This window comes from Bufo gargarizans, chromosome 2, assembly GCF_014858855.1.
Source record: "Bufo gargarizans isolate SCDJY-AF-19 chromosome 2, ASM1485885v1, whole genome shotgun sequence".
Lineage (NCBI taxonomy): Eukaryota > Metazoa > Chordata > Amphibia > Anura > Bufonidae > Bufo > Bufo gargarizans.
Window position 1 is genome coordinate 511,644,215 of NC_058081.1, and position 27,619 is coordinate 511,671,833.

A 27,619-nucleotide genomic window follows, 5' to 3' on the forward strand; every position below is an offset into this window, starting at 1 on the left:
GCCAAGTATAGGACATGTTCTACCATCCATATACTTACTCCATCCGTATGTCTGTTCCGCATAAAAGATAAATATGTCCACAGAAAAAATGCAGCTGGCACACAGACCGCATCCGTATTTTGCGGGTCAGCGATTTGTAAACTGAAAAATGGATATTGGCATGTGCATGAGGCCTTAGGTTTTCTCTTTCAGACAGTAGTCAGATTTAGGGCTTGTTCACATGACTGTATGTATTTTGCGATCCGCAAAAAACTGTTCCCCAAAAATACGGATAATGTCCTTGTGCATTCCATATTTTGCGGAGCGGAACAGCTGGCCCCTAATAGAACAGTACTATCCTTGTCCGTAATGCGGACACTAATGGCAAATGTTCTATTTTTTGGCGGAATGGAAATACGGACATACAGAAACTGAATGCACACAGAGTACCTTCTGTTTTTTTGCGGACCCATTGAAATGAATGGTTCCGTGTACGGTCCTCCAAAAAAACGGAAAGGACACGGAAAGAAAATACGTTCGTGTGCATGAGCCCTTATTTGCATCAAAGTGCTCTGTGAGGAGTTAAAAGGAGCAGCCCCTCTTCAACACCATATAGGAACCACTGGACCCAGATATGCATTATTATATGGTTGCTCTTTCATTTAATTGCCATGATGGGACAATCCCTTTAATGTTCTGAACTTCAGCCATCAGAAAATGACTCTTCCAAGCTCAAAGAGCACCTGAAAAACATAAAGGAGAAGAGATGTTAAATGTATAAAGGACCATTGCTGACATATTCTGGAGTGCCGGACACCTTATTATCACATCAGCCCCTGAAAGATGGAGTACAAGTAGAAAACCCACAGAGGCAAGCCCATATCGTACAGTCCCGATTTATACGGCCTAGTCCCATGAACCTGTTTATGCTAATATATGTTCCCAGTCAGAAAGGTTTTAAAATTTCCATCAATTTGGGATTCAAATATGAAATGATGGCCTCCTGGCCATCAAAATCAGTGTATTGCATGTAGGGGTAATTAAGGCTCCATTCACACGTCTGCAATTCCGTTCTGCATTTTGCGGAACGCAATTGCGGACCCATTCATTTCTATGGGGCCACACTATGTGTTGTCCAGATCCAGAACTGCGGATCCGCACTTCCAGGTCCGCAATTCGGATCCCAAAAAAAAAAATAGAGCATGTCCTATTCTTGTCCGCGGATAAGATTAGGCATTTTCTATTATAGTGCTGGAAATGTGGGGTCCGCAAAATGCGGAACGCACATTGCCGCTGTCCGTGAGAGACACCGATGCATCAGGAAGGACTTATACTTCTCCTTCCTGATGTATCCGGCTAAAAAATTGGCAGTAAAAAAAAAAATTTTAACAGCTTTTTTTTTTTTTTTTTTTACCATTTGCATTTTTTGCAAACTTTGAGGTAAATGTATCAAAACTGGAAGGGAATACTGTCTTAGTTGCCCTTAGAAACCAAATCAAACTCCACTTTTTTTCAGAAAATAAAAGGTGGAATCTGATTGGTTGCTATGGGCAACTAAGCCAGTTTTTCTTTACACCAGTCTTACCACTAGTATTTTATTCATGGCAATTTCCCTGTAGAGAAGGTGATGTAAAAATGTCTGAGAAAACATCAAAAGTTCAGGCATGCTGCATTTTTTAAAAATTTTTTAACATAAGCCAGAAAAACAAACAAAAATACCATGTAATGAACATAAACATCAGGAGCAAAAACACATGCGTGTCCCGCATTTCATATTTCCCATAGACCTTCAGCTAATATCTGGAGCTGGTGTTTTAACCACAAAAAATAAAATAAAATACAGTTGCTAAAAACACCACACGAAAAGGAAACGTGCAGAAAAACACCAGGAGTAAACAACGTTTGAACCCACCTAACGCTAGAGTGACACTAAAAAAGATCAGAAAGTTGGATTTCAACTGCCCAGTCCTTTTATTTTGAGGGGAAATAAGTTGCCACTAGTTGTCTAAGGGGCTGTTTACACCATGTTCTTATCCCACGTTCAAAATATATGTTGGGAAAATAAAGGATGCAAAATCTTTTCCATCCAGCAGATTCCAGCAAAAAAAACAAACAAAAAAACACTTTTTTTTTACAATAGAACCAATGGTGACGGACACCATTGTATGTATGGCATCTGTATAACAATAACATAACATATAAGTCATATGTTTACATTAAACGTGAAAATGTGATGTGAACACAGCCTAAAGTGCATCATAAGACACCACTGTAAGAAAGTCTTCAGGGGTTGGTAAACTTTAAAATTCAGTTGGACATTTACCTCAATGGTGATAAGAATGACGATCATCCATTCTAGTCGCAGGCCATGTTTCTCGTTTAAATGATTACGCATCAGATCTGTCAGTTCTGTACAGTGCTGCAGTTTTTCATTAATTACCTAAAATACATTTAAATAAGACCATTAACGATAAAGGCAGCATATTACATCACTGACAACACCCCCCAGTGAACAATGAAATCTGAAATAGCAAAGATATAAAGGTATAAATTACACATTTTACTGAGCCTAAGCAGAATGTAGGAGGTGTTATCAGTGATTGATAGCATTCTCTGTGTAAGTGTGTATACAGAGATAGCTGTCAGTCACTGATAGATGTACAGAGGGGAAGGTGTTAACAGTGATTAATAGCATTCTCTGTGTAAGTGTGTATACAGAGATAGCTGTCAGTTACTGATAGCTGTACACGGGAGAGGTTTTATCAGTGATTGATACCATTCTCTATATTAATATGTATACAGAGATAGCTGTCAGTCACTGATACAGATAGAGAAATGTGGGCAGCACCACTGTCTGTAGGGTACAGTCGGAGTGCCAGCGGCTGTGGGGGCGATCCACCTCCAGAGTATAAAAAAAAAAAAATTCCACAGCACATCCAAGTAGTAAAAAAGTAGAAAAAGGCTTTATTCACCAGTAGAAAAAGGTGAATAAAGCCTTTTTCTACTTTTTTACTACTTGGATGTGCTGTGGAATTTTTATATTTTTGTCAGTCACTGATAGTTATACATGGGGGAAGTGTTATCAGTGATTGACGGCATTCTCTATATAAATATGTATACAGAGATAGCTGTTAGTCACTGATAGTTATACATGGGGGAAGTGTTATCAGTGATTGATAGCATTCTCTGTGTAAGTGTGTATACATAGATAGCTATCAGTCACTGATAGCTGTACACGGGGAAGGTGTTATCAGTGATAGCATTCTCTGTGTAAGTGTGTATACATAGATAGCTATCAGTCACTGATAGCTGTACACGGGGAAGGTGTTATCAGTGATAGCATTCTCTGTGTAAGTGTGTATACATAGATAGCTGTCAGTCACTGACAGTTGTACACATGGGAGGTGTTATCAGTGATTGATAGCATTCTCTGTGTGAGGCCTCTTTCACACAACCGTTTTTTTTCCCCGTTTACGGGCCGTTTTTTGCGTTCCGTATACAGTTCGTATACAAACCATTCATTTCAATGGTTCCGCAAAAAAAAAAACGGAATGTACTCCGTATGCATTCCGTATTTCCGTTCGGTTGAAAGATAGAACATGTTCTATTATTGCCTGCAAATCACGTTCCGTGGCTCCATTCAAGTCAATGGGTCCGCAAAAAAAACTGAACACATACGGAAATGCATCTGTATGTCTTCCGTATCCGTTCCGTTTTTGCGGAACCATCTATTAAAAATTTTAGATCCAGCCCAATTTTTTCTATGTAATTACTGTATACTGTATATGCCATATGGAAAACGGAATGGAAAAACGGAACAGAAACTGAAACACAACAGAAACAAAAAAGGGAACAACGGATCTGTGAAAAACAGACCGCAAAACACTAAAAAAGGTCATACGATCGTGTGAAAGAGGCCTAAGTGTGTATACAGGGATAGCAGTCAGTCACTGATAGTTGTACTTGGGGGAGGTGTGATCAGTGATTGATAGCATTATCTGTGTAAGTGTGTATACATAGATAGCTGTCAGTCACTGATAGCTGTACACAGGGAGGTGTTATCAGTGATTGATAGCATTATCTGTGTAAGTGTGTATACAGGGATAGCAGTCAGTCACTGATAGTTGTACATGGGGGAGGTGTGATCAGTGATTGATAGCATTATCTGGTTAAGTGTGTATACAGGGATAGCTGTTAGTCACTGATAGTTGTACACAGGGAGGTGTTATCAGTGATTGATAGCATTCTCTGTGTAAGTGTGTATACAGAGATAGCTGTCAGTCACGGACGTTAGCGGCATGTACATTTTCTTAGTGCTAGATCTGCAGCAAAACTGCATGAAATCCGCAAATTACACAAGCGGATTTTATTGCAGATTTTGTGCCGAAACACAGAAAAATCAAAACGGAAATCTGCATGAAATTTCTGTTTGTAAATATGCACCTGAGTGCAGGGACCCTAAAGCTAGGACAACCCCTTTGAGGGATGTAATGGCAGCTCTTTACATCTAAATAAGCGTAAATCACAGGATAAACTGAAATCGCACCTTGACTCTGCGGTTTATGCTAAGGAACTGACAAGTTTTATCGTACAGATGCTCAAGATTTTCTCTGTCCCAGTAGAAATCAGGAGTGATGAGAAGATCCGAGCTCAGGTTTATACGATGTCTGAAAAAAAAAAAAAGGATTACAACGACATTACCATCACCAACCGCACCAGGGGTGTATGCAGGAGTTTATCAGGAAGAGGGTTATGCATATGCAGCAGGCAAAATCTACATTCCTACAAACTTGATAAAAAAATGCCCTCATTATAAGGCCTCATGCACACAACCGTTGTTTGCTTCCGCGTCCGTTCCGACGATTTTAGTGTTTCAGGTGCGGACCCATTCATTTCTATGGAGCCGTTGAAAATGCAGATAGTGCACCGCTTGCCATCCGCATCCGTGGTCCGTGATTCCAGTCCGTCAAAAAAATATAACCTGTCCTATTACTTCCACGGAAAACTGTTTGCGGACCACTTTAAGTCAATGGGACGCGGAGGCACACAAGATTGTTATCCGCGTCCGCGCGTCCGTTTTATTCCTATCATTTGCATGGCAATCCTGTCTTAGACTTTTTTTTCCATTCCTTTATGTCTGGTGGTCCTCCAAAAATAAAGGAAGACACACGGAAACAAAAACGGAAACAGATCACGGAACAACAGAACCCCATTTTGTGGAACGGAACACAACAACGGTCGTGTGCATGAGGCCTAAAGGGAATAAATAATGTTACCATGTAGCATATGTTGCCATACTGTACACAAAACTAAAAAAGCCACGCGGTACACATAAATAATGCTGTCATACTGTTAACTAATCTCAGTTGTTCTCTTTAGCTGCTGCTGGATGATGGGGGTGATATTGTATTTGTTCAGTCCATAGAATAGCCATCAGGGTGCACCATACCTTTACCTTAGTGCAAACAGCTCCCCTATATGCTGCATGACGTCATCGTGAGACAGCTTCAGTTTTTTTCTGGCTTTCAGCATCTGAAATATGCAGTTCATAGATCTTATGTGCAGAGATACAATGAAGTACACACTCAACATTTCACAGGAGGTAGCACAATAAAAATTCTATTTATCCTGTGGTCTGGAAATGTCGAAGGTCCAGCATGGTATAAATATAATGCAGGATGGCTGTTCAGGTTGCATAATGCATTGTTCAGGGGTCACCTGTATCCCCAGGGCTCAAGCTAGCCATCCAGACTACAGGTATATTGTGTGATTTCGGCAGGATCAACCAACCATCTAATGTGCATAGAAGTCTCCTTATGCTTGCCCCAACAGCAGATGTTGAAAGACATAAAGGTCGGGCATGTTGGATTATAACCTGCCCGATCCTTTAGTTCTCAGCGAGATATGCTACCTGCATGTGTATGGAGGGATTGGAAGAGAAAGCTTCGGCTGAATGAGCGTTTGGCCAACAGTTATATACTGTGTGTATATATACTGTGTGTATGTCTGGCTTAGGGTAGGGTCACATATGTGGTAAACTATTCCAGTAATCTGTTCCGACAGAGACCAAACTACCAAGTTTACCATATGTGGCACAGCCAGACAATGCCACGCACCGCAGGATCCCCATTGACTGTAATGTAATCAGATGGTGTGAGGGAAAGCATAAAGGCGTCCATTTTGTATATGTATTCATTATTATGTATAACCTGCACTTAGATAGGAGGGGGATTTATCCTTGGAAGGAAGGAGTATAAATTCCACAGTGGGCCCCTACTCCCCCCCATACTGATCATTCATTTTCTTATCTCAAACTGAACATAGTAGCTCAAACCTTGTCTACACTATGACACCTTTACTGCGTTTGTGCGTGTATAAATTTGTGCACCGCTCATTATAATAAACATGGGCATTACGAGGAACACATCTTGTATGTATCTCTGTGTCGTGACCTGGAGTCGGCCCACTCTGGATAGATCATCAGCATCTGATCGGCGTGGGTCCAACACCCAGGACCCCCGCCGATCAGCTGTTTGAGAAGGCAGCGGCGCTCCAGCAGCGCCGCGGCCTTCTCACTGTTTACCGCAGGCCTAGTGACGTCACGACTAGTATCAACTAGTGTGGGAGGGGCTAAACTCAATTCAAGTGAACAGAGATTAGCCCCGCCCAGGCCAGTGATACTAGTCGTGATACCCCTTTAACACAGGAATCTTGAGCACTGTGCATGAAAGACTTACCTCTGGAATCGATTGGATAGTCTCAACAAAAGTATCCAGAGTCGACTCCCACATTGCCAGCTTCACTGCAAAAAACATGATATGACAATAATATACAGTACCACCATTTTTTTTTTAAACCATAGATTTTTATTTGTTTTTTGTCATGTACGAAAATTTTCCAGATCAGAAACAATAAGAAAATGTACATGTTACAAAAGAATGTATAACAGCATTTTCCATATAGCAAAACATATATGATCATAGTTTTGGTTTTATATTTTGTTTCAAGAAAAACACTTCCCCTCTCCCCCCTCCCCTAACCCAACTTTATCTCCGAAATAATAATTCTCAGTTTTGGTAAACTATACAGTTGAAATAAATCGACTTACTCATCAAGCTTGTAACTGTTGTTTTGTTTACATTCTTAGTTCGTGCTATTATTTTGTATGTATTTTATACCACGGATCTGACATATCTAATTTATTGTACCATTCACTATATATGAAGGGTTCAATGGTACAAATGCTATATATAAATAAATAAATATAGACAGATATACACTCACTGACAAAAAAATGACAGATTGCTGCAAAAACCCTGCATGCAGTTATGTCTCAGGCTGTAAATGATTACAGGTGTGATCTGATTAGACACTGGGTCTTGCCACACGAGGGCGTACAAGTGCTCTCCAGCCGTTCTATAAAAAGGCTATCAGGGGTTACTTTTGGGTAGACTACCTCTTGGTGAGAGATCACTGACTGCTAGACAAGCCTCTATGACACATTTAAAGACATTTTTTACATCCAGCTTAATGTGGGCATGGTCACATGCTTTGCTGCAGCCAATGACTGGCTTAAGCGGTGACGTGCCCACAAGCAGTACGTTACTGCTGAAGCCAGTCACTGGTTGCAGTGAAGCATGTGACTATGCCCTTGCTAAGCTGCATGTCAACAGTGCGATGACCAGAACATGGACACAGCAGAGGCAGAGCAGAAGACCAATGCAGGCAAGTATAAATCTTTATCTAAGGGAGGCAGGCTGTGGGCACTTACTAAAATGTCCTTATTCCTGGAGGACCCCTTTAAGAGTTAATCTAATAAGATGGAACTTACCAGACAGGCAAAGTGCATTGGAGAAGGCAAACTTCTCTAGAATGAGATCATCTGCCTCCAGCTGGGAATCCAGCACGATTTCTCCTTTCACAAGTCTTGTGTGACCCCTGAGGAAACAACAGACAATCCATTCCATCACCTGTTATATCACAGGTTTGTGTGCATACTCTGAACAGTACGAGTCGGCTCAGTAGAGTCTTACAAGAATTAGCTTACTCTCCAAAAGTATAGTTTATCTCTTCATTCTCCCAGTGAACCAGGGCCACCTCATACGGCTGGATTTCATGACGCTCCAGAATTTGCATCACATGTTTCATCTGAAATCCCAAAATACACACAAGATATTAAGAGGTTAGACAAACCTTCAAGGGGGTCCTATAAAGGGGCGTTTGCATCTTATAGAGTGATGGCATGACACATTGGAAAGCTCCGACCTCTGAGACCGCACCGATCCTAAGAATGAAGAGACTGCAGTGCCTTGACAGCCAGGTGGCCCGGCACCTCTATGTCAGGGGAAACCAATGAAGGGGTTAAAGGACGGATCAGAAGGTGACCCACATCCAAACCAGAGCTGCTGCCCTTTCACTTTCATGATTTTTAGGGGTCCCAGAGGTTGGAATTCCAATTGATCGTAAAGCGGTGGCATATCTTAGCAAGGGCAATACGCCATCACTTATAGGACACTGTATAATGAAAAGTTGTACAACTTTCTAATATTCTTTATGTTTCACTTTCATGATCTCGTCTTGAACCTTATTGTTTATGTCCTGTTCAGAAAGCCGTTACAGTTACATTACTAATTCCCTAAAAGCCCATTTACAGGAACAGATTATTGAGCAGGTTATCAGGATCGAACGTTCGCACAAGTGCTCATTCCCGATAATCGGCTTGTGCAAATGTGCCGCTGATCATCTGATGAATGAGCAACTCCTTCATTGGGAGAAGGCATTATTGATGCAGTAGCTAAAATCATCTTTCGTGGCAGCAGATCGTATCTTGGTATCTGCTGCCCCGAATTAATTCATTTGTATGGAGACAAACGTTAGAAGCAATTGCTCATCCACAAACAAAGAACATGATTGCTGATGACCAGGCAATTATCAGGAACAAACAGTTTGTTCCCAATAATTGCCTTGTCAGTCAGCCTGTGGAAAGGGGCCTTAAAGGGGTTGTGCAAGAACGAAGGAGGGGTGGCAAACCTCCCCACTTTACCGGACCTTAAAAAGATTACTTACCTGCTTCTCGATTCTGGCTCCCCTCTCCTTCTCCTCCAGGTCTCCAATGCTCCACAGGGCCTTCTCGCTGAAAACATTTGGTTTTCTTACACCGCAACTGTTTCCCCATGCGTCATTGGACCATTTGTCATGATGTAAGTGGAGGCGGTCACCACCGTTGCCATTGATTGGCTGCGGTGATGTAAAACCAGATGTTTACAGGACATCGAGGGAGCCAAGCGGAGCAGCACAGAGAACGAGCGGGAGCCAGGTAAATAATCTTCCCTTTACAGGTCCGGTAAAGTGGGGAGTTTTGTCAACCCCCCACCCCATTCTTAAACAACACCTTTAATAGTTAGTTTGGAGATATTTTCACTGTTGATAGGTTTGGATTCCAGAGGATTATCAAGACTGGTACATTGGATCAACCCCATCAGCTGTGTAAGCAGAACAAGACTGTTAAGGCCCCTTTACACAGTTCGAGCAGTCAATTCCCGAGAATGATCTATTTGTTCCCGATAATTGCCTGATCGTCAGAGGAGGTGAGAGCTTCCTTTTTTATGCAGCAATCATCTCCTCTGTAAGGGGACAAGGGATTGCTGCTGTGATCACTTGTTCCCTTAGAAAATCATTGCTTCTAGGCAGCAGACCCCTGTTTAGAGAGAATGATCTGCTGCCCAGAAATTATTTAGGTGACTGCATCAGGGACACTGTCACTGTAGGAGTCATGTGTTCATTCATCACGTGTTTGGCAGCACCTTTGGACAGGGCAATTATCAAGAAGGAAAGTAAATGATAGGGGGGCTCACCCCCTATGACTATGAATAGGTGCCTCAACCTGAAATTGAATCACCCTGTTCTATACATACACACTAGATAAATTAATCTCTTTAGGTAAGCACTCAAACCACCATGGAGCAGGCACACTATTTAATGGTGATAAAAACATAATAAAATACAACTCTAAAATGTATGACGGATAAAACACTAAAATGTATGACGGATAAAACACTAAAATGTATGACGGATAAAACACTAAAATGCTATATAAAACTTGCTAGGAATAAGGTGCAAGATAAGTTCCTGTCGAAAAAAAACCAGTTGATGTCCTTATTGATACATCTGGTATTGACGCTGGATTGCTGGCAACCTGCACGCTTTGATATAGCGTTACGTCCAAAAGTCACTAGTAGCAGTTTTTTGTAACTGCAATATAATGATATTGTGCGGATAAATGGTTGCTCACTGAGCACTCACCCCACCTGATGGCACTGGCTGGTGTGCGCTCAGGTGTATGTATTCCAGGCGGATTAGTACCTGTGTTCCGGTAAGACTTTCTTGCAGTTGCCTGAACTGCCTCTATGTCCCGCTCCGTACGCAGTTCTCGCGAGAGTTTGAGTGCGGGTTCACGCATTCAGGGCGCTTCTTGCCTTCACTTTTCGAATTGCTGAAGGATCGTCTTACTAAATTCAATTGTAGAGTTAAAATCGCATGGCCATGCTTCAATTACTTATGGAATCTTTCAGAGCATCGGTATCCAGCCAGTGTGAAGATCACATACCATCAGGTGGGGTGAGTGCTCAAGTGAGCAACCATTTATCCGCACAATACCAATATATTGCGGTTACAAAAAACTGCTACTTGTGACTTTTGGACGTAACGCTATAGCAAAGTGTGCAGGTTGCCAGCAATCCAGCGTCAATACCAGATGTATCAATAAGGACATCAACTGGTTTATTTATTTCGACAGGAACTTATCTTGCACCTTATTCCTAACAAGTTTTATATTGCATTTTAGTGTTTTATCCGTCATACATTTGAGAGTTGTATTTTATTGTGTTTTTTTTCCCGCAATTTACCCTGTATTATCAACATGAAATAGTGTGCCTGCTCCATGGTGGTTTGAGTGCTTACCTAATAAGATTAAATTATGAAGAAGGATCGTTCCTAGGAATGGTCCTTCCTGATAATTGCCCAAATCCTTGGCCCGTGTGAAGGGCCCTTTACACAAGAGCTGTAAAGAAGCATTTACACGCTCGGAACGAGCAGGCAATTATCGGGAAGGGACCGTTCCTTCCCAATAACCTCCTACTCATCAGTGGAGGAAGGAGCTATATTTACATGCAGTGATCACCTTCATGACGGGCAATGGCTACTGCTGCTGCTTGTCCTCATAGAGATCAATTGTTTCCGGGCAGCAGATTGCTGTTTATGTAGCACAATCTGCTGCCCAGATCATTTCACCAAACACGCGTTTTGCTTATTCGTCAGTGATTGGTGGCACATTTACACGGGCAGATTATCGCAAACGAGCGTTTGTAGTAATGTCCATTCCCGATAATTGGTCTGACAATTGTGCAGTGTAAAATAAGGCTCCATTCACACGTCCGTTGTGGATACACGGAGCCGCGGATCCGCAAAACACGGAAAGCGGCAATGTGCGTTCCGCATTTTGCCGACCGCACATTGCCGTCACTAATAGAATATGCCTAGAATATGCCAGCTCTAATAGAATATGTCCTATTCTTGTCCGCAATTGCGGACAAAAATAGGACATGTTCTATTTTTTGCGGAACGGAAGTGCGGACCCGGAAGTGCTGCCCCATAGGAATGAATGGGTCCGCAATTCCATTCCGCAAAATGCAGAACGAAATTGCGGACGTGTGAATGGAGCCTAACAGCCAAGCATCTGTATCTGTTGAATATGATCAGGAAATCAGCCCTAATATGTCTCACAGCTGAGAATTTGCTACAATTGCATTCAGTCTATGGATAGAGGTTGTCCTAATGGGACAACCCATGTAAGAAAAACACATTCATTCACTTACGGTTTTTTCTTCTATGTTCCAAAACACAACTGCGCCTTCCCTGTGTTAAGAAGAAGCTTAGAATTAGGAATGTCGATGTGTTCAAGACACTGCACATCATTTTTATAAAAATCTGATGCTGTTAAATATCCGGTACATGAATTTATTGTATACACAGTGAAATTCATTTACTTCAGCATTTGATAATCCAGGATATACGTATATACTTTTGGACCTTTGTAAAGTACAACTAAAGGTTACCCATGTCCATTGAGTGGATGTTGGAGTCTTTCTTTACAAGATTTAGAATAAAGCATTAAAGGGGTTGTGTCATCTGAGACACTGGTAGCATATTGCTAGGATATGCCACCAATGTCAGACAGGTGTGTGTCCCGGAGGTGGGACCTGCACCTATCTCCAGAACGGGCCTCGAAACTGAAAGACAGCACACTGCTTTCTATGGGAGTTCCAAAAATGGCCAAATGAGGGTGCTCAGTTTTTTCAGAAAGTCCCACAGAAATGAATGGAGAACACACTGCGCAAGCGCGGACACCGCTCCATTCAATTCTATGGAGCACTTGGCTATATTTTTGCAGTCTTATAGAAATAAATGGAGGGCTGTTGCGCATACACGGCTGCTCTCCACTCAGTTCGGGGCTCCCATTCTGGAGATAGGTGCGGATTCCAGAGGCGGGATCCACACCTATCTGACATTGGTATCCTAGCGATATGCCACCAATGTCTCTGAGGAGACAACCCCTTTAAACACCATTTTTTTCTCATTCCTTTTACATAGTCTTATGTGTCTCCACGGTAACAGATTACAAACAAACCCTGTGTAGTTCTATCATACTCCCTTTAGAGACAGACAGATGACAATATGACCACAAGATCCGAATACACATGCTTTGTGTGTAGTCTGTTACCATGGAGACACATGGGTCTGCATAGTAGCTGTAGACACAAAACAATAAAATAACATTTTAAATCATTTTGACTTTTAGATGCCCAAGAACAATAAAAAAATTTTGTGAATGAAGTGTTCCAGATATTAGTGACTTTTTCTTAGGCTAGGCCTTCAATATCAGATCAGTGGGGTCCGACCCTTGGCACCCCCATGATCAGCTGTTCTCAGCAGCCACTGGCACGGGAAATAAACGCAGTGGATGAAGCCACAAACAGACAGCTCCATGTGCTGTGTAGTGGCCATGCTGAGTTACTGAAGTTCGGTAGTTGATCTGCAGTAACCTGGCACAAAGATGTCCTTCCAGCACCTGCCGAAAATGGTTGTCAGATGTCGGACCCTACCGATCAGATAATGATGACTTAGGCTACTTTCACACTAGCGGCAGGACGGATCCGACAGGCTGTTCACCCTGTCGGATCCGTCCTGACGCTATTTCGCCGTGCCGCCGCTCAGTCCCCATTGACTATAATGGGGACGGGGGCAGAGCTCCGGCGCAGCACGGGGGAAAGGCCGCCAGACTAAAAGTACTGAATGTCTGACATTTTAGTCCGGCGGCCTCTCACCACGAACTGCCGTGCTGTGGCGGAGCTCCACCCCCGTCCACATTATAGTCAATGGGGACAGAGCGGCGGTCTGGCGGCACGCCGAAATAGCGGCAGGAGGGATCCGACAGGGTGAACAGCCTGTCGGATCTGTCCTGCCGCTAGTGTGAAAGCAGCCTTATAGTATTGATAAGGCATCAGTTTCTAGAACCTGGACAGCCACCTCTAAGTTATCATACACAGACCACCATGGACACTGACCTAGGTCCACTATTCTGGTCAGATACTGCTCTGACATCTAGAATTACGCTCAGGACAACATTCAAAAATAGGACTTTGATCGATTGCTACTTAGATGATGTTGTAACCGTCTGGTGAAAATCAAATAATCACACAGTTTTGAAATAAATCACAAGTCCTTCCGTTCTAATGTGATCCTGAGTATGGAACATTTTAAAGGGGCTGCATCCTTTAGTTAAGCCATTTTAAACCCTTCCTGACCAAGCAATTTTTCATTTTTGCATTTTCCTTTTTAACTCTCTGCCTTCCCAGAGCCATAACTTTTTTTAATTTTCACATATCCATATGAGGGCTTGTTTTTTGCAGGGAAAGTTGTATTCTATAATGGCACCATTTAATATTGCATACACTGTAGTGGGAAACTGGAAAAAATGCCAAATGAGGTGGAATTGGGGGGAAAAAAACACACAATTCTGCTAGTTTTATGGGTTTCGTTTTTTTATGGCGTTCTCTTTGCGGTAAAACTGGCCAGATAGCTTCATTCTCCAGGTCAGTACGATTACAGAGATACCACATTTGTATAGATTTTCTTGTGTTTTAATACTTAAAGGGCATCTGTCAGCAGATGTGTACCTATGAAACTGTCTGACCTGTTACATGTGCGCTTGGCAGCTGAAGACATCTGTGTTGGTCCCATGTTCATATGTGGCCGCATAGTGGAGAAAAATGATGTTTTAATATCTGCAAATGAGCCTCTAGGAGCAACGGGGGCGTTGCAGTTACACCTAGAGGCTCAGCTCTATTTGCAACTGCTGCGCCCTCTCCACTTTGAGTAGGGCAGAAAAAAAACTAGTGACAGTTTCCCTTTAAGGGTTCAGGCACACAAGCGTACAAGCGTATTTTTGGTCAGCAGCTGATCCACATTTTTTGCGGGTCGGATGTGGGCCCATTCACTTCAATGGGGCTGCAAAAGAGGAGGACAGCACATACGTGTGCTGTTTGCATCCATATGTCCGTTCCGCAAAACGGACAAGAATAGGACAATTCTATAGAAGGCAGGACGTTCCATTCCCCAAAATGTGGAACACAGACGGCCAGTATCCGTGTTTTGAGGATCCGCATGAGCCCTAAGTTTATGGATGTAGGAAGCACAGGAGGATTTGCACCCATTGTTTTGGTTGAATAGATTTTACAAGGTAAAAATTGCATTCTCCAGAGATTTTTTTTTATAATAGTTGTCTATTAATATAGTCTTGAAAACCCCACTGGTTTTTGTGCCGCAGCCCCATCCCCTACTGGTCCTTTGAATTGTCATAGTCATATTGTTGTTTGACCGTAACGCGGTTGCCGGTGGCAACGTGTTGTTGTCGGTTTGCATGTGCATTTCCCCTTTAAGGTGTGTCTCCCTGCTGTTTGGTGAGTGAGGGGTTAATCTTCTAGCTGGTGGGGATTTAGGTGTGTCCTGGGTGTGGCCACTATGTAGATATTACCTGTGGCTTCCTGGCTGGAGTCAGTTGTACTCCAGCCTTGTTTGGTGTTGGAGCTCTGCTCCTTTCCTGGGTGATTCTGCCCAGTCCTTGAGGGCCACCTTGCTGGACATAAATTGTCTTCCTTTTGTATGCTCCTAATACCTTACCTCAATTGTTGTATGTTAGGGGTGGGTTTATGTTCAGGATGTCTTGTACGTCTCGATTGTTGTTACATGTCTGGGCTGTTGTTGGTGTTTGTCCCTGCATGTATGTATGATGTTTTTCCCTGTGTATTGTGTCCTCCGGAAGGGGGTTGGTTTCCTGGAGGGGTGAACCACTAGCCTGTATGCAGCGCTGCCTGGGGCTGCCATGCACCTTGCGGCATGGGGGTCCTGGCGGAGTCTGGTGTGCTGGATACCTGTGTGAGTTGTTGGTACGGCATCCTGTTTGGTGTTAGGGCTCCTGTACGTATGCACGGGTTCCAGTTGTGGAGACCTCGGCACGTAAGTGTGTGTCTAGTGTTCATACCTACCGATCCTCTTGCTGCTCCTATCTGAGGGATTATCAGGGTGACTCAGGGTCCCAGGTATGAGCCGTCCTACCATCAGGGTCCGCTCATACAGCTAGGAGTTAAGGAGAGGATTAGGGACTCTTTAGGAGGTGACCAGCTTCCCTTTTCCTGGCTTCTTGGCCTAGCAGCTATCAGTAATCACTCTACATTGTACGGTGGACGGTCCCCCCCCCCCGTGACATGAGTATACTGGAGTGTGATTATATATTGTTATCTGACCTCTGTTACCAATCCACCACAGCGACATCACTATGACAGACGCCACAGAACAAGAACTAATATATTAGAAAAACGGATACAACAGCAGAATTTAGCAGCCCTCCGATGTGTGAGGGATGTCCAGTATTTCAGATATCAACCACTACACTCATGTGGAGATTACTTTCAGCTATTGGTTCTTCCTGTTCAGTAATCATCCAGTGATGCTGGAAGATTCACACTGATCTGAACTATTCCTGGCACTGCTTTAAAGGGGTTCTGCACTTTGTTTAAACTGATGATCTATCCTCTAGAGCAGGGATGTCAAACTCGTGGCCCTCCAGCTGTTGCAAAACTACAACTCCCATCATGCCTGGGCATACTACAGCTATCAGGGAATGATGGGAGTTGTAGTTTTGCAACATCTGGAGGGCCATGAGTTTGACATCCATGCTCTAGAGAGATCATCAGCTTTTGATCGGCGGGGGTCCGACACCCAGGATCCCCGCCGATCAGTTGTTTGAGAAGGCAGCGGATCAGAAGCTGATGATCTATCCAGTGGCGTTGCGAGGGGGGTGCGGGCCGCACCGGGTGACACCAGTCTGATGGGGTGTCACCCGCCGGAGTTCTCCTTAACTAACTAACTTTAGGCAGGGCCGGCGCTTCCATAGAGGCGGGGGGGGGGGGGGCTCTCTCCCTCCCCCTGTACTGCTGCCTGCTGCCGCTGCCTCCGCCAATGAGAAGAGGGATGGGAGGAGGAGGGGAGGGGCTGTGGCCACTGCGCCACCAATGAAGAAAACTGACCTGTAATACAAATACAGGAGGCGGGTGCCGGAATCAAATAGCCGCCACCCGACCTCTATGACAGGGAGCGGCACCTGAGGGGTTAACTGCCACTGATCGCAGCCCCCTATCATAGAGGTCGGGTGCCGGCTATTTCATTCCGGCACCCGCCTCCTGTATTTGTATTAACATTGAGTGCGCCCCCCCCCCCCAGTATAATAAACATTTTGTGCACCCCCCCCCCCCCCCCCCCCCCCAGTATAATAAACATTGGTGGCGCAGTGGGAAGTGCCAATGAGGGTTAAAAAAATAAATAAAAAATGAACTCACCTCCTCCAGTTGATCGCATAGCTGCCGGTCTCCTATTCTATCTTCAGGACCTGTGGTGACATCACTGAGCTAATCACATGGTCCATTACCATGGTGATGGATCATATGATGTACCATGTGATGACCACAGTGATGTCACCACAGGTCCTGAAGCAAGAACAGGAGACCGGCAGCTGCGCGATCAATTGGAGGAGGTGAGTTAATTTTTATTTATTTTTTTAACCCTCATTGGCACTTCCCACTGCGCCACCAATGTTTATTATACTGGGAGGCGGCCGCACTCAATGTATATTATACTGGGGGGGGTGGCCGTACTCAATGTTTATTATACTGGGGGGGGGGGGGGGGGGCGCTCTCAATGTATATTATACTGGGGGGGTGGCCGCACTCAATGTTTATTATAGGGGGGGCGCTCTCAATGTATATTATACTGGGGGGGTGGCCGCACTCAATGTTTATTATACTGGGGGGGGGGCGCTCTCAATGTATATTATACTGGGGGGGGGGGGGCGTTCTCAATGTTTGATATACTGGGGGGGGGGGCGCTCTCAATGTTTGATATACTGGGGGGGCGCTCTCAATGTATATTATACTGGGGGGGTGGCCGCACTCAATGTTTATTATACTGGGGGGGGCGCTCTCAATGTATATTATACTGGGGGGGGGGGCGCTCTCAATGTTTGATATACTGGGGGGGGCGCTCTCAATGTATATTATACTGGGGGGGTGGCCGCACTCAATGTTTATTATACTGGGGGGCGCTCTCAATGTTTATTATACTGGGGGGGGGGGGGCGCTCTCAATGTTTATTATACTGGGGGGCGCACTCAATGTTTATTATACTGGGGGGGGCGCTCTCAATGTATATTATACTGGGGGGGGGGGGGGCGTTCTCAATGTTTGATATACTGGGGGGGGGGGGCGCTCTCAATGTTTGATATACTGGGGGGGCGCTCTCAATGTATATTATACTGGGGGGGTGGCCGCACTCAATGTTTATTATACTGGGGGGGCGCTCTCAATGTATATTATACTGGGGGGGGGGGCGCTCTCAATGTTTGATATACTGGGGGGGGGGCGCTCTCAATGTATATTATACTGGGGGGGTGGCCGCACTCAATGTTTATTATACTGGGGGGCGCTCTCAATGTTTATTATACTGGGGGGCGCACTCAATGTTTATTATACTGGGGGGGGTGCTCTCAATGTTTATTATACTGGGGGGGTGCTCTCAATGTTTATTATACTGGGGGGCCGCACTCAATGTTTATTATACTGGGGGGGTGCTCTCAATGTTTATTATACTGGGGGGGCGCACTCAATGTTTATTATACTGGGGGGGCGCACTCAATGTTTATTATATTGACCTTCTACTATGCAGTCTGTATTCAGAATGCTATTATTTTCCCTTGTAACCAAGTTATAAGGGAAAATAACACAGTGAATAGACTTTCATCTTAGCAACCAAGCGTGAAAATCGCACCGCATCCACACTTGCTTGCGGATACAATGAGATTTTCACGCAGCCCCATTAACTTCTATGGGGTCTGCGTTGCATGAAAACGCACAACATAAAGCATGTTGCGATTTTCACGCAGCGCACAAGTGATGCGTGAAAATCACCGCTCATCTGCACAGCCCCATAGAAGTGAATGGGTCCGGATTCAGTGCGGGTGCAATGCGTTCACCTCACGCATTGCACCCGCGCAGAAATCTCACCCATGTGAAAGGGGCCTAAGGGTGAATAGGACAAGGGTTCCAGCCCCTAAGGGGGCTAATAGTAAGTGAAAATAAAACACAAACACTAAGGCTACTTTCACACTTGCGGTAGTGTGATGCGGCAAGCAGTGTTTATTATACTGGGGGGGGCGCTCTCAATGTATATTATACTGGGGGGGGGGGCGCTCTCAATGTTTGATATACTGGGGGGGGGGCGCTCTCAATGTTTGATATACTGGGGGGGGGGGGGCGCTCTCAATGTATATTATACTGGGGGGGTGGCCGCACTCAATGTTTATTATACTGGGGGGCGCTCTCAATGTTTATTATACTGGGGGGGGGGGGGCGCTCTCAATGTTTATTATACTGGGGGGCGCTCTCAATGTTTATTATACTGGGGGGGTGCTCTCAATGTTTATTATACTGGGGGGGCGCACTCAATGTTTATTATACTGGGGGGGTGCTCTCAATGTTTATTATACTGGGGGGGCGCTCTCAATGTTTATTATACTGGGGGGGTGCACTCAATGTTTATTATACTGGGGGGGGCGCACTCAATGTTTATTATATTGACCTTCTACTATGCAGTCTGTATTCAGAATGCTATTATTTTCCCTTGTAACCAAGTTATAAGGGAAAATAACACAGTGAATAGACTTTCATCTTAGCAACCAAGCGTGAAAATCGCACCGCATCCACACTTGCTTGCGGATACAATGCGATTTTCACGCAGCCCCATTAACTTCTATGGGGTCTGCGTTGCATGAAAACGCACAACATAAAGCATGTTGCGATTTTCACGCAGCCCCATTAACTTCTATGGGGCCTGCGTTGCATGAAAACGCACAACATAGAGCATGTTGCGATTTTCACGCAGCGCACAAGTGATGCGTGAAAATCACCGCTCATCTGCACAGCCCCATAGAAGTGAATGGGTCCGGATTCAGTGCGGGTGCAATGCGTTCACCTCACGCATTGCACCCGCGCAGAAATCTCACCCATGTGAAAGGGGCCTAAGGGTGAATAGGACAAGGGTTCCAGCCCCTAAGGGGGCTAATAGTAAGTGAAAATAAAACACAAACACTAAGGCTACTTTCACACTTGCGGTAGTGTGATGCGGCAAGCAGTGTTTATTATACTGGGGGGGGCGCTCTCAATGTATATTATACTGGGGGGGGGGCGCTCTCAATGTTTGATATACTGGGGGGGGGGCGCTCTCAATGTTTGATATACTGGGGGGGGGGGCGCTCTCAATGTTTGATATACTGGGGGGGGGCGCTCTCAATGTATATTATACTGGGGGGGTGGCCGCACTCAATGTTTGATATACTGGGGGGGGGGGCGCTCTCAATGTATATTATACTGGGGGGGTGGCCGCACTCAATGTTTATTATACTGGGGGGGCGCTCTCAATGTTTATTATACTGGGGGGGGGCGCTCTCAATGTTTATTATACTGGGGGGCGCACTCAATGTTTATTATACTGGGGGGGGGTGCTCTCAATGTTTATTATACTGGGGGGGTGCTCTCAATGTTTATTATACTGGGGGGGCGCACTCAATGTTTATTATACTGGGGGGGTGCTCTCAATGTTTATTATACTGGGGGGGCGCACTCAATGTTTATTATACTGGGGGGGCGCTCTCAATGTTTATTATACTGGGGGGGGTGCACTCAATGTTTATTATACTGGGGGGGGCACTCAATGTTTATTATATTGACCTTCTACTATGCAGTCTGTATTCAGAATGCTATTATTTTCCCTTATAACCATGTTAAAAGGGAAAATAACACAGTGAATAGACTTTCATCTTAGCAACCAAGCGTGAAAATCACACCGCATCCACACTTGCTTGCGGATACAATGAGATTTTCACGCAGCCCCATTAACTTCTATGGGGTCTGCGTTGCATGAAAACGCACAACATAAAGCATGTTGCGATTTTCACGCAGCGCACAAGTGATGCGTGAAAATCACCGCTCATCTGCACAGCCCCATAGAAGTGAATGGGTCCGGATTCAGTGCGGGTGCAATGCGTTCACCTCACGCATTGCACCCGCGCAGAAATCTCACCCATGTGAAAGGGGCCTAAGGGTGAATAGGACAAGGGTTCCAGCCCCTAAGGGGGCTAATAGTAAGTGAAAATAAAACACAAACACTAAGGCTACTTTCACACTTGCGGTAGTGTGATGCGGCAAGCAGTTCCGTTGTCAGAACTGCCCGCCAGATCCGCCGATCTTGATGTGACTGAAAGCATTTATGAGATGCATCCGGATGCGGATCCATCTCACAAATGCATTGCAAGAATGAATCCATGTCTCCGCTTGTCATGCGGACAGACGGATCCGTCTTGTATCTTTTTACACATTTTTACTGGCATGCGCAGACCGAAAGGACGGATCCGGCATTCCGGTATTTTGAATGCCGGATCTGGCACTAATACGTTCCTATGGGAAAAAATGCCAGATCCGGCGTTCAGGCAAGTCTTCAGTTTTTTTCGCCGGAGATAAAACCGTAGCACGCTGCGGTTTTATCTTTTGCCTGATCAGTCAAAATAACTGAACTGAAGACATCCTGATGCATCCTGGACGGATTACTCCATTCAGAATGCATGGGGATATGACGGATCAGTTCTTTTCCGGTATTGAGCCCCTGTGCCGAAAAAGAAAAACGCTAGTGTGAAAGTACTCTAAAATATTAAGTTTAAATCCCCCCTTTCCCAATTTTACATATAAAAAATATATAGAATAAACATATTACATAGCGCTGCGTCCGAAAAGTCCAAACTATTAAATTATTAAAAAATATCTCCTATGCGGTGAGCATTCGCCATTTTTTAGTCACCTTGTCACCCCAAAAAATAGGATAGGACTGTTCAATTATGGGCCGAACGTTTCATAAAATGCGAAATGCACGTGGCTTTTTTGCTTGGTATTGAGTATCGCAATACTTTTTTATGGTGATGAAAGCGAATCAAAATTTTGGTATTGAAACAACCCTACGCCGATCTGATCGGTGTAGCGTTCTCACGATACCAAAATTTTCATTCGGTTTTGATTTGGCGACTAAAAATGTAATTTGGCTCCTAAATTTTTCAGTTCAGGAGCCAATGGCTACTAGGTATTTTTTTTAGTCTGGAGCCCTGCTATCAGAGGCCGGCGCAGGCGGCGCGATGACGTCAACGCGCCGCCTAAGCCCTGAGCCGTACACAGAGCGGGACACAGGCCAGAAGAGGCCTGCATCGCATCGCTGCCAAAGAGGTAAGTGTTTTTTTCCTTTTTTTTTTCTTTTGTACAATACTGATGGCTAGTGGCACATGATAGGAGAGGCCCTATGGCTACTGGCACATGATAGGGGGGGCGCCTATGGCTACTGGCACATGTTGATGGGGGGATTAGGCTACTGGCACATGATTAAGGGGCATCTATGAGGGCACATTTCACTGGCACATTATTGGGGGACATCTATTGGGGCACTTCTTACTGGCACATTTTTGGTGGCACTATAGGGGCATCTACTGAGGCCACAAAGAACAGTTATTTTATATGGGGGCTCTGTATAGGGGCATTTTATACTGGGACACATTGTGTTGGGTACTATGGGGAAGGGGGGAGAGGACTACTACGGGGCACTGAGAAGGGGTATTTTATGCTTACAAATTATGGGGGACACTGAGGGCATCTACTGGCGCACTATATATCGGGCATTTTATACTGGTACATTATGGGGGCACTAGGGGGGAGAGGAGCACTATGGGGGCATTTACTGGGGTCACTATATAGGGGTATTTTATACTGGCACATTATGGAGGCACTATGGGGACATTAGCTCAACTGGGGACATTACAGGGGGGTATTTTTTGCACTGACACATTATAAGGAGAATTATTTCTACTGGGGGAAGGCATTATGGTGGGCTTTATTACTCCCCCATGGTATGAGCCCCCTAGTAGCAGCACCAGCCTCTCCCTGCTCTGCTATCCCTCTGACCCTTCTCCAAATCCTTATTATGAAATCTTTCTCATTAGGATAAAACACATCATCAGCTCCACCGAGCCCCCGGCCAAAGTGTGGAAGTGGCGTCCGAGATCCCCAAGGGCCAAGCCAAGTAATTGTAAGTTTTCATATGAAATATGTTTGTTATATACATATAGCCTACACTGTCAGGTGTCACCCAGGGGGGGGTGACACCATTTTCTACCGCACCGGGTGACACCAGCCCTAGCAACGCCACTGGATCTATCCAGAGGATAGATCATAAGTTTAAACAAACTGTAGAACCCCTTTAAGGGGCATAAAGGATTCCTTCGTTTACAAGTAAAATCTACTTTAGTGTATGGTGGTTTGGATACTATAAAAAGAAGAAATCCCTTATCTCCCCCAAAAAAAGTTACAGGGATTTTATTAATTTTTTTACATATTTTCAAGTGTTAAATTAACGCTATCTTTTTAAAGGAATTTTCTGAGTCTGATAAAAACATTGACGGGAGCAGACCTAGTGTAAGAAAAGAAAACACTGTCACCTTGTCAGAGCATCCCAATTGCAGCGCTGTTGCTTCCGATCCCCACTGGAATGGAGGTGTGACGTGCCATCTGCATCCCCGTGCTGGCCAACCAGTGGCCTTAATTGAATGGCACATGACCACTGAGCCTCCTTAACACATCACTGCTGAGGACATCGATTTGCCAATGAAGAAGGCTCATGACATTTTTGGTCTGGCAGGGACCAGAGGCAGCGGGAACGGGAGCTATGATGCTGGAATCGAGATGCTCCGACAAGATTTTATTTTTTTACACCATGTCCAGCCCTGTGCTGCCAAAACTACCTACTGGCTTTCAAGCAGGAGGTAAGTGGACTTCTAATCAGCTGCTACATTGAATGTAAGGCTATGTTCACATCTGCATCGGAAGCTCTGTTCAGGGTCTCCTTTGCAGCTTCCGTCAAAAAGAGCTGCAAAAAAGTCCTGCTGGTAGGACTCTTTTTGTTCACTGGAAAAGCGCTGTCCCAAAGGGGACGTAAACAGACCCTATGACAATCAAACTGCTCCGTTCAGTTTAGTTATGTGCTGTATCCAGCATTTATTTTCATTATTTTGTTCTGCTCTTCTAATGGAGCAGAACAAGAGACATTACTAGTGTTGGTGTGAATCTAGACTAAGTCTTAAAGGGGTTGTCTCACTTCAGCAAGTGCCATTTATCATGTAGAGAAAGTTAATAGAAGGCACTCACTAATGTATTGTGATTGTCCATATTGCCTCTTTTGCTGTTTGGGTTCATTATACACTGCTTGTGTCCAGGGGTCACGGCCACTGCTGCAGGACAGGTACTGGGTGGTCAGGACAGTAGATGCTGCGCATGTGTGCCTATGGTCCACGTCACCAGAAAGGCACTTTTTTCCATACTGTACAAGCACGGCCACCGCTTCTGGATTTCAAGGTGTTATGTGTATAATGTGATGGAAAAATTAATCAGGACAATCACAATACATCAGTAAGTGCCTTGTGTTAACCCTGTCTACATGATATATGCCATTTGCTGAAGTGAGACAACCTCTTTAAGCCATGGTTCGTCTATAACAGGGTTAGCAACCTTCGGCACTCCAGCTGTTGTGAAACTACAATTCCCAGCATGCTCCGTTAATTTCTATGAGACTTCTGAGAGGAAGTATACATGCTGGGAGTTGTAGTTTCACAACAGCTGGAGTGCTGGAGGTTGCCTATCCCTGGTCTATAAGCTTGGATTATAGAAAGTTGGTGGATACCTAATATGGTTACGTCACCACAGAGGCCCCGATTGGCTTCTGGGCTCAGGTGACATTTCGTCAGCACTGACACATTCCATTCTAAACTAAGGACCAGTAGGGATCTTGAGAGCCAGACATGAGAATTAATTGAAACTGCAATAGTAAGTATATTATACAAATTGTATAGTAGTTTTAAATCAATAAATCCCTCTAAGTTTAACAATTTTATAAACTTTGCCAACGACCAGAAGACAACTGTCCAGGGGTACTAACAAATGACTTCTATTACCTGAAGAAAAATATCAATCCAGAATCCTGTTCCTTAGAGACATTCTCCACTCCTACTAGCAGCACATTAGAGGCATCTGGAAGAGGTGTGAAGAATAATACAATTACTACAGTGTAGGTAGCTACTACATTGAAGGGTCTCCCAAAACCCCCTGAAATGTATGTTATAATACAGCAAGCAGAGGTAGAGATTCGGGAAAGTAGCTGTGGGGAACAGCTGAGGTGCATAATCAAGCACCCCCCATGGACGTTGTTTTCTTCAATTCTGAAGAAGGGGGGGGGAAGAAGAAAATAATGCAGGCAGTTCTTTTTAAAGGAACACTAAACCTGGAGAGGAATACTAAAGAAGAAACATGGCTGGCCCTACTATTGTAAGCACTTTCTGCATGATCCTGACAGTCTTGTAGAAATCCTGGAAGAAGAAAGGGTTTAATCTTCTGCTGATCTGCTACATCTTCGGCCGGAGATGGACCTGGGGGGGGGGGGGGGGGGGGGGGGGGCTAGTCTATAGACAAGGTGCCAGGGAGCAATATGAGGGGCTCTGGCATTAGAGGGGGCATTATAGGCTTTGGATATCCCCTTTAATGTCTCAAATGTACTTTGAAATTAAAGCATATAACAAATGAACAACTTAAGATGGAAATAAATCGTGGGATAACTTTGCTTGACAAAATTGAATCTAGACTTTTGACTTCTCAAAGTAGACCCCTCTTGCAGATATAACAGCTGAGCATCATAGAGGCATTGTTTCTACAATGGAATTCAAATATGTCCAGAAAGTTCTTCTGCCCAACGTTGTTGCAGAAGTTCTCACAATAGTGTTACACTTGTAAGTTGCTTTGTTTTCACCCTTTTGTCCAGTTTATCCCTAGCAAACTCAATGGGGTTTCAGTCTGGAGACTGTGCAGGCCGTTCCATTCTTTTGAAGCCTACTGCCTTGTTCCTGTCTTCTAAGGAAGCCTCTGATATCATCTAGAATTATGTTTTGGGTCATTGTCTTGCTGTATTATGAATCCCTGACCAACTAGGTGTAGACCAGAGGGTATTGCATTGGGCTTCAAAATGCTGTGGCAGCCCCTTTTGTCCAGTGTGTCAGTCACCCTCTGCAAGTTGCCAACTCTGGATCCAGCAAAAGAGCCCCAGACCATCACGCTCACACCTTTTTGTTTAAAAGGGTTTTCTGACATTTTAATACTGATGACCTAACCTTAGGATAGGTCATCAGTATCTGATCAGTGGGGGTCTGACACCTGTGACACCCGCCGATCAGCTCTTTTGAGAAGGTAGCGTCACTCATGTGAGCTGCTTTCTCACAGCTCACCAAGCACAGCGCCGTACATTGTATAGCCGCGGCCATGCTTGATATTGCACTCAGCCCCATTCACTTGAATGGAGCTAAGCTGCTCCTAGGGTTTTGTTCCCACGGCATTCCCTTTGCAGCAAAACTCACATGTGCCCTTCATTCTCTGGGTCAGTACGATTACAGCGATACCACATATGTCTAAATAGTGTAAAAATCAATTTAAACTTTTAAAAAGTTCTACTGAGCTGTGTGGGGGACAATCTGTAGTTTTTATTGATACCATTTTGGTGTGTGTATGACTTTTTGATCACTTTTTTTGGGTAAGAGAAGCAATGAAAAAATGACGCCATTCGCCGTATTGAAAAAATATTTTTATATTTTAATAGTACAGGCATTTTGGACACAATAGCATTTTTGTCTACATTTTTAGTTTTTTATAAATTAATTTTTTTATTCTACGGAAAGAAGGATGATCAAATCTTATATATTGTTTTTTTTTTTTTTTTTTTTTGTTTTTTCTTTCATATTTTCTTAACAGTTATTTTTTCGGTGAATCTTTCATTTCTTGTGTTGGCCTGCTACCTGCTGGCCAAAATAAGAATTGCAGCTTCAATACCCTGGGCCTCTTCAGAGAGACCCAGTGTATTAAAACCAATTACCGGCCTCCTCATTGGCTGCAGTGGATGCTGGTAAGAAGACTTCTGCGTGCTTCCGGGTTTTTCACCCTTTAGATGCCGTGATCACACTTAATCACGGCATCTAAAGGCTTTAATGACCACGATCATTGCCTGTCACGGTCATTAGCCACCGGTCTCTGCTGTTTGAAATAGTAGAGACCCCCCCTGGCCATAATCCCCCCTGCACGCATCAAAGTTAAGGGGTTGCACGTAATTTCTGCAGCTCCTATGAAAAGGATGCATTTGAGGAGTAGGAAAGCCCTGTTGGTCTGAGTATACTAGGGCTGAAACGATTACTCGATTGAATTGAGTAATTCGACACAAACAAATCCTCGATGAAAAGATTTGTTTGCGTCACGTGACCACGGATTGGGAGTTAAGCGCTTGCTATTACTCCCGCTCCGTGGTCTTCCGCTGGCCTGCAATACTCACCTTTACAGCAGGGGGCCTCCAGACACTCCACAGCACACCCATGGTCCCGCGCTGCACTGACGTACGCACGCTGTGACCGTGACATAAACCAAATAAAAGCTTACTAAATGCATGAGCGAGCGGCCGATGGAGTGTCGGTGGCGCTCCTGCTGGAAAGGTAAGTTGGTGTGACTAAGGCTGGGCGCCTGGAGTGCACAGCGTCATAGCAACCAATGACACTGTGCACTTGGGGTGTCAGGAGGAGCAGGGGGAAGAGCTGCTGGCACAAGGGGGGGGGGGGGGGGAGAGAGCTGCTGGCACTGGGGGATAGTGGAGCCGATGGCACTGGGGATAGTGGAGCCGATGGCACTGGGGGGAACTGAAGCACTTGGGCTGATCACAGGGGGAGGAAAACAGTCTATGAATTCATTTTTTTTCTTAATAGAATACTCTATTTCTAAAATAATCATTTACTGCAGCCCTAGAGTATACACTGTCAGATTTGGCATTTCTGGGGCAAAGTTGTCAGGTAGCCACCAATGGTCCT

At 44.5% G+C, this 27,619-nt stretch overlaps 1 protein-coding gene across 2 annotated transcripts in view; it reads right to left on the reverse strand.

Moving 5' to 3' along the window:
• Positions 1-428: 428 nt before the first annotated feature.
• Positions 429-27,619, reverse strand: part of LOC122926556 (required for meiotic nuclear division protein 1 homolog) — a 32,764-nt gene continuing 5,573 nt past the window's right edge. For both annotated transcript variants that reach the window (XM_044277959.1, XM_044277960.1), the window contains exons 4-12: positions 24,683-24,758; positions 11,853-11,892; positions 8,027-8,127; positions 7,811-7,917; positions 6,717-6,781; positions 5,435-5,511; positions 4,526-4,646; positions 2,303-2,419; positions 429-722 (exon numbers count right to left, since the gene is read on the reverse strand). In XM_044277959.1, the coding sequence (XP_044133894.1) occupies positions 690-722; positions 2,303-2,419; positions 4,526-4,646; positions 5,435-5,511; positions 6,717-6,781; positions 7,811-7,917; positions 8,027-8,127; positions 11,853-11,892; positions 24,683-24,758 (737 nt within the window). In that variant the 3' untranslated portion in view covers positions 429-689. The remainder of the gene's footprint in view (positions 723-2,302; positions 2,420-4,525; positions 4,647-5,434; positions 5,512-6,716; positions 6,782-7,810; positions 7,918-8,026; positions 8,128-11,852; positions 11,893-24,682; positions 24,759-27,619) is intronic.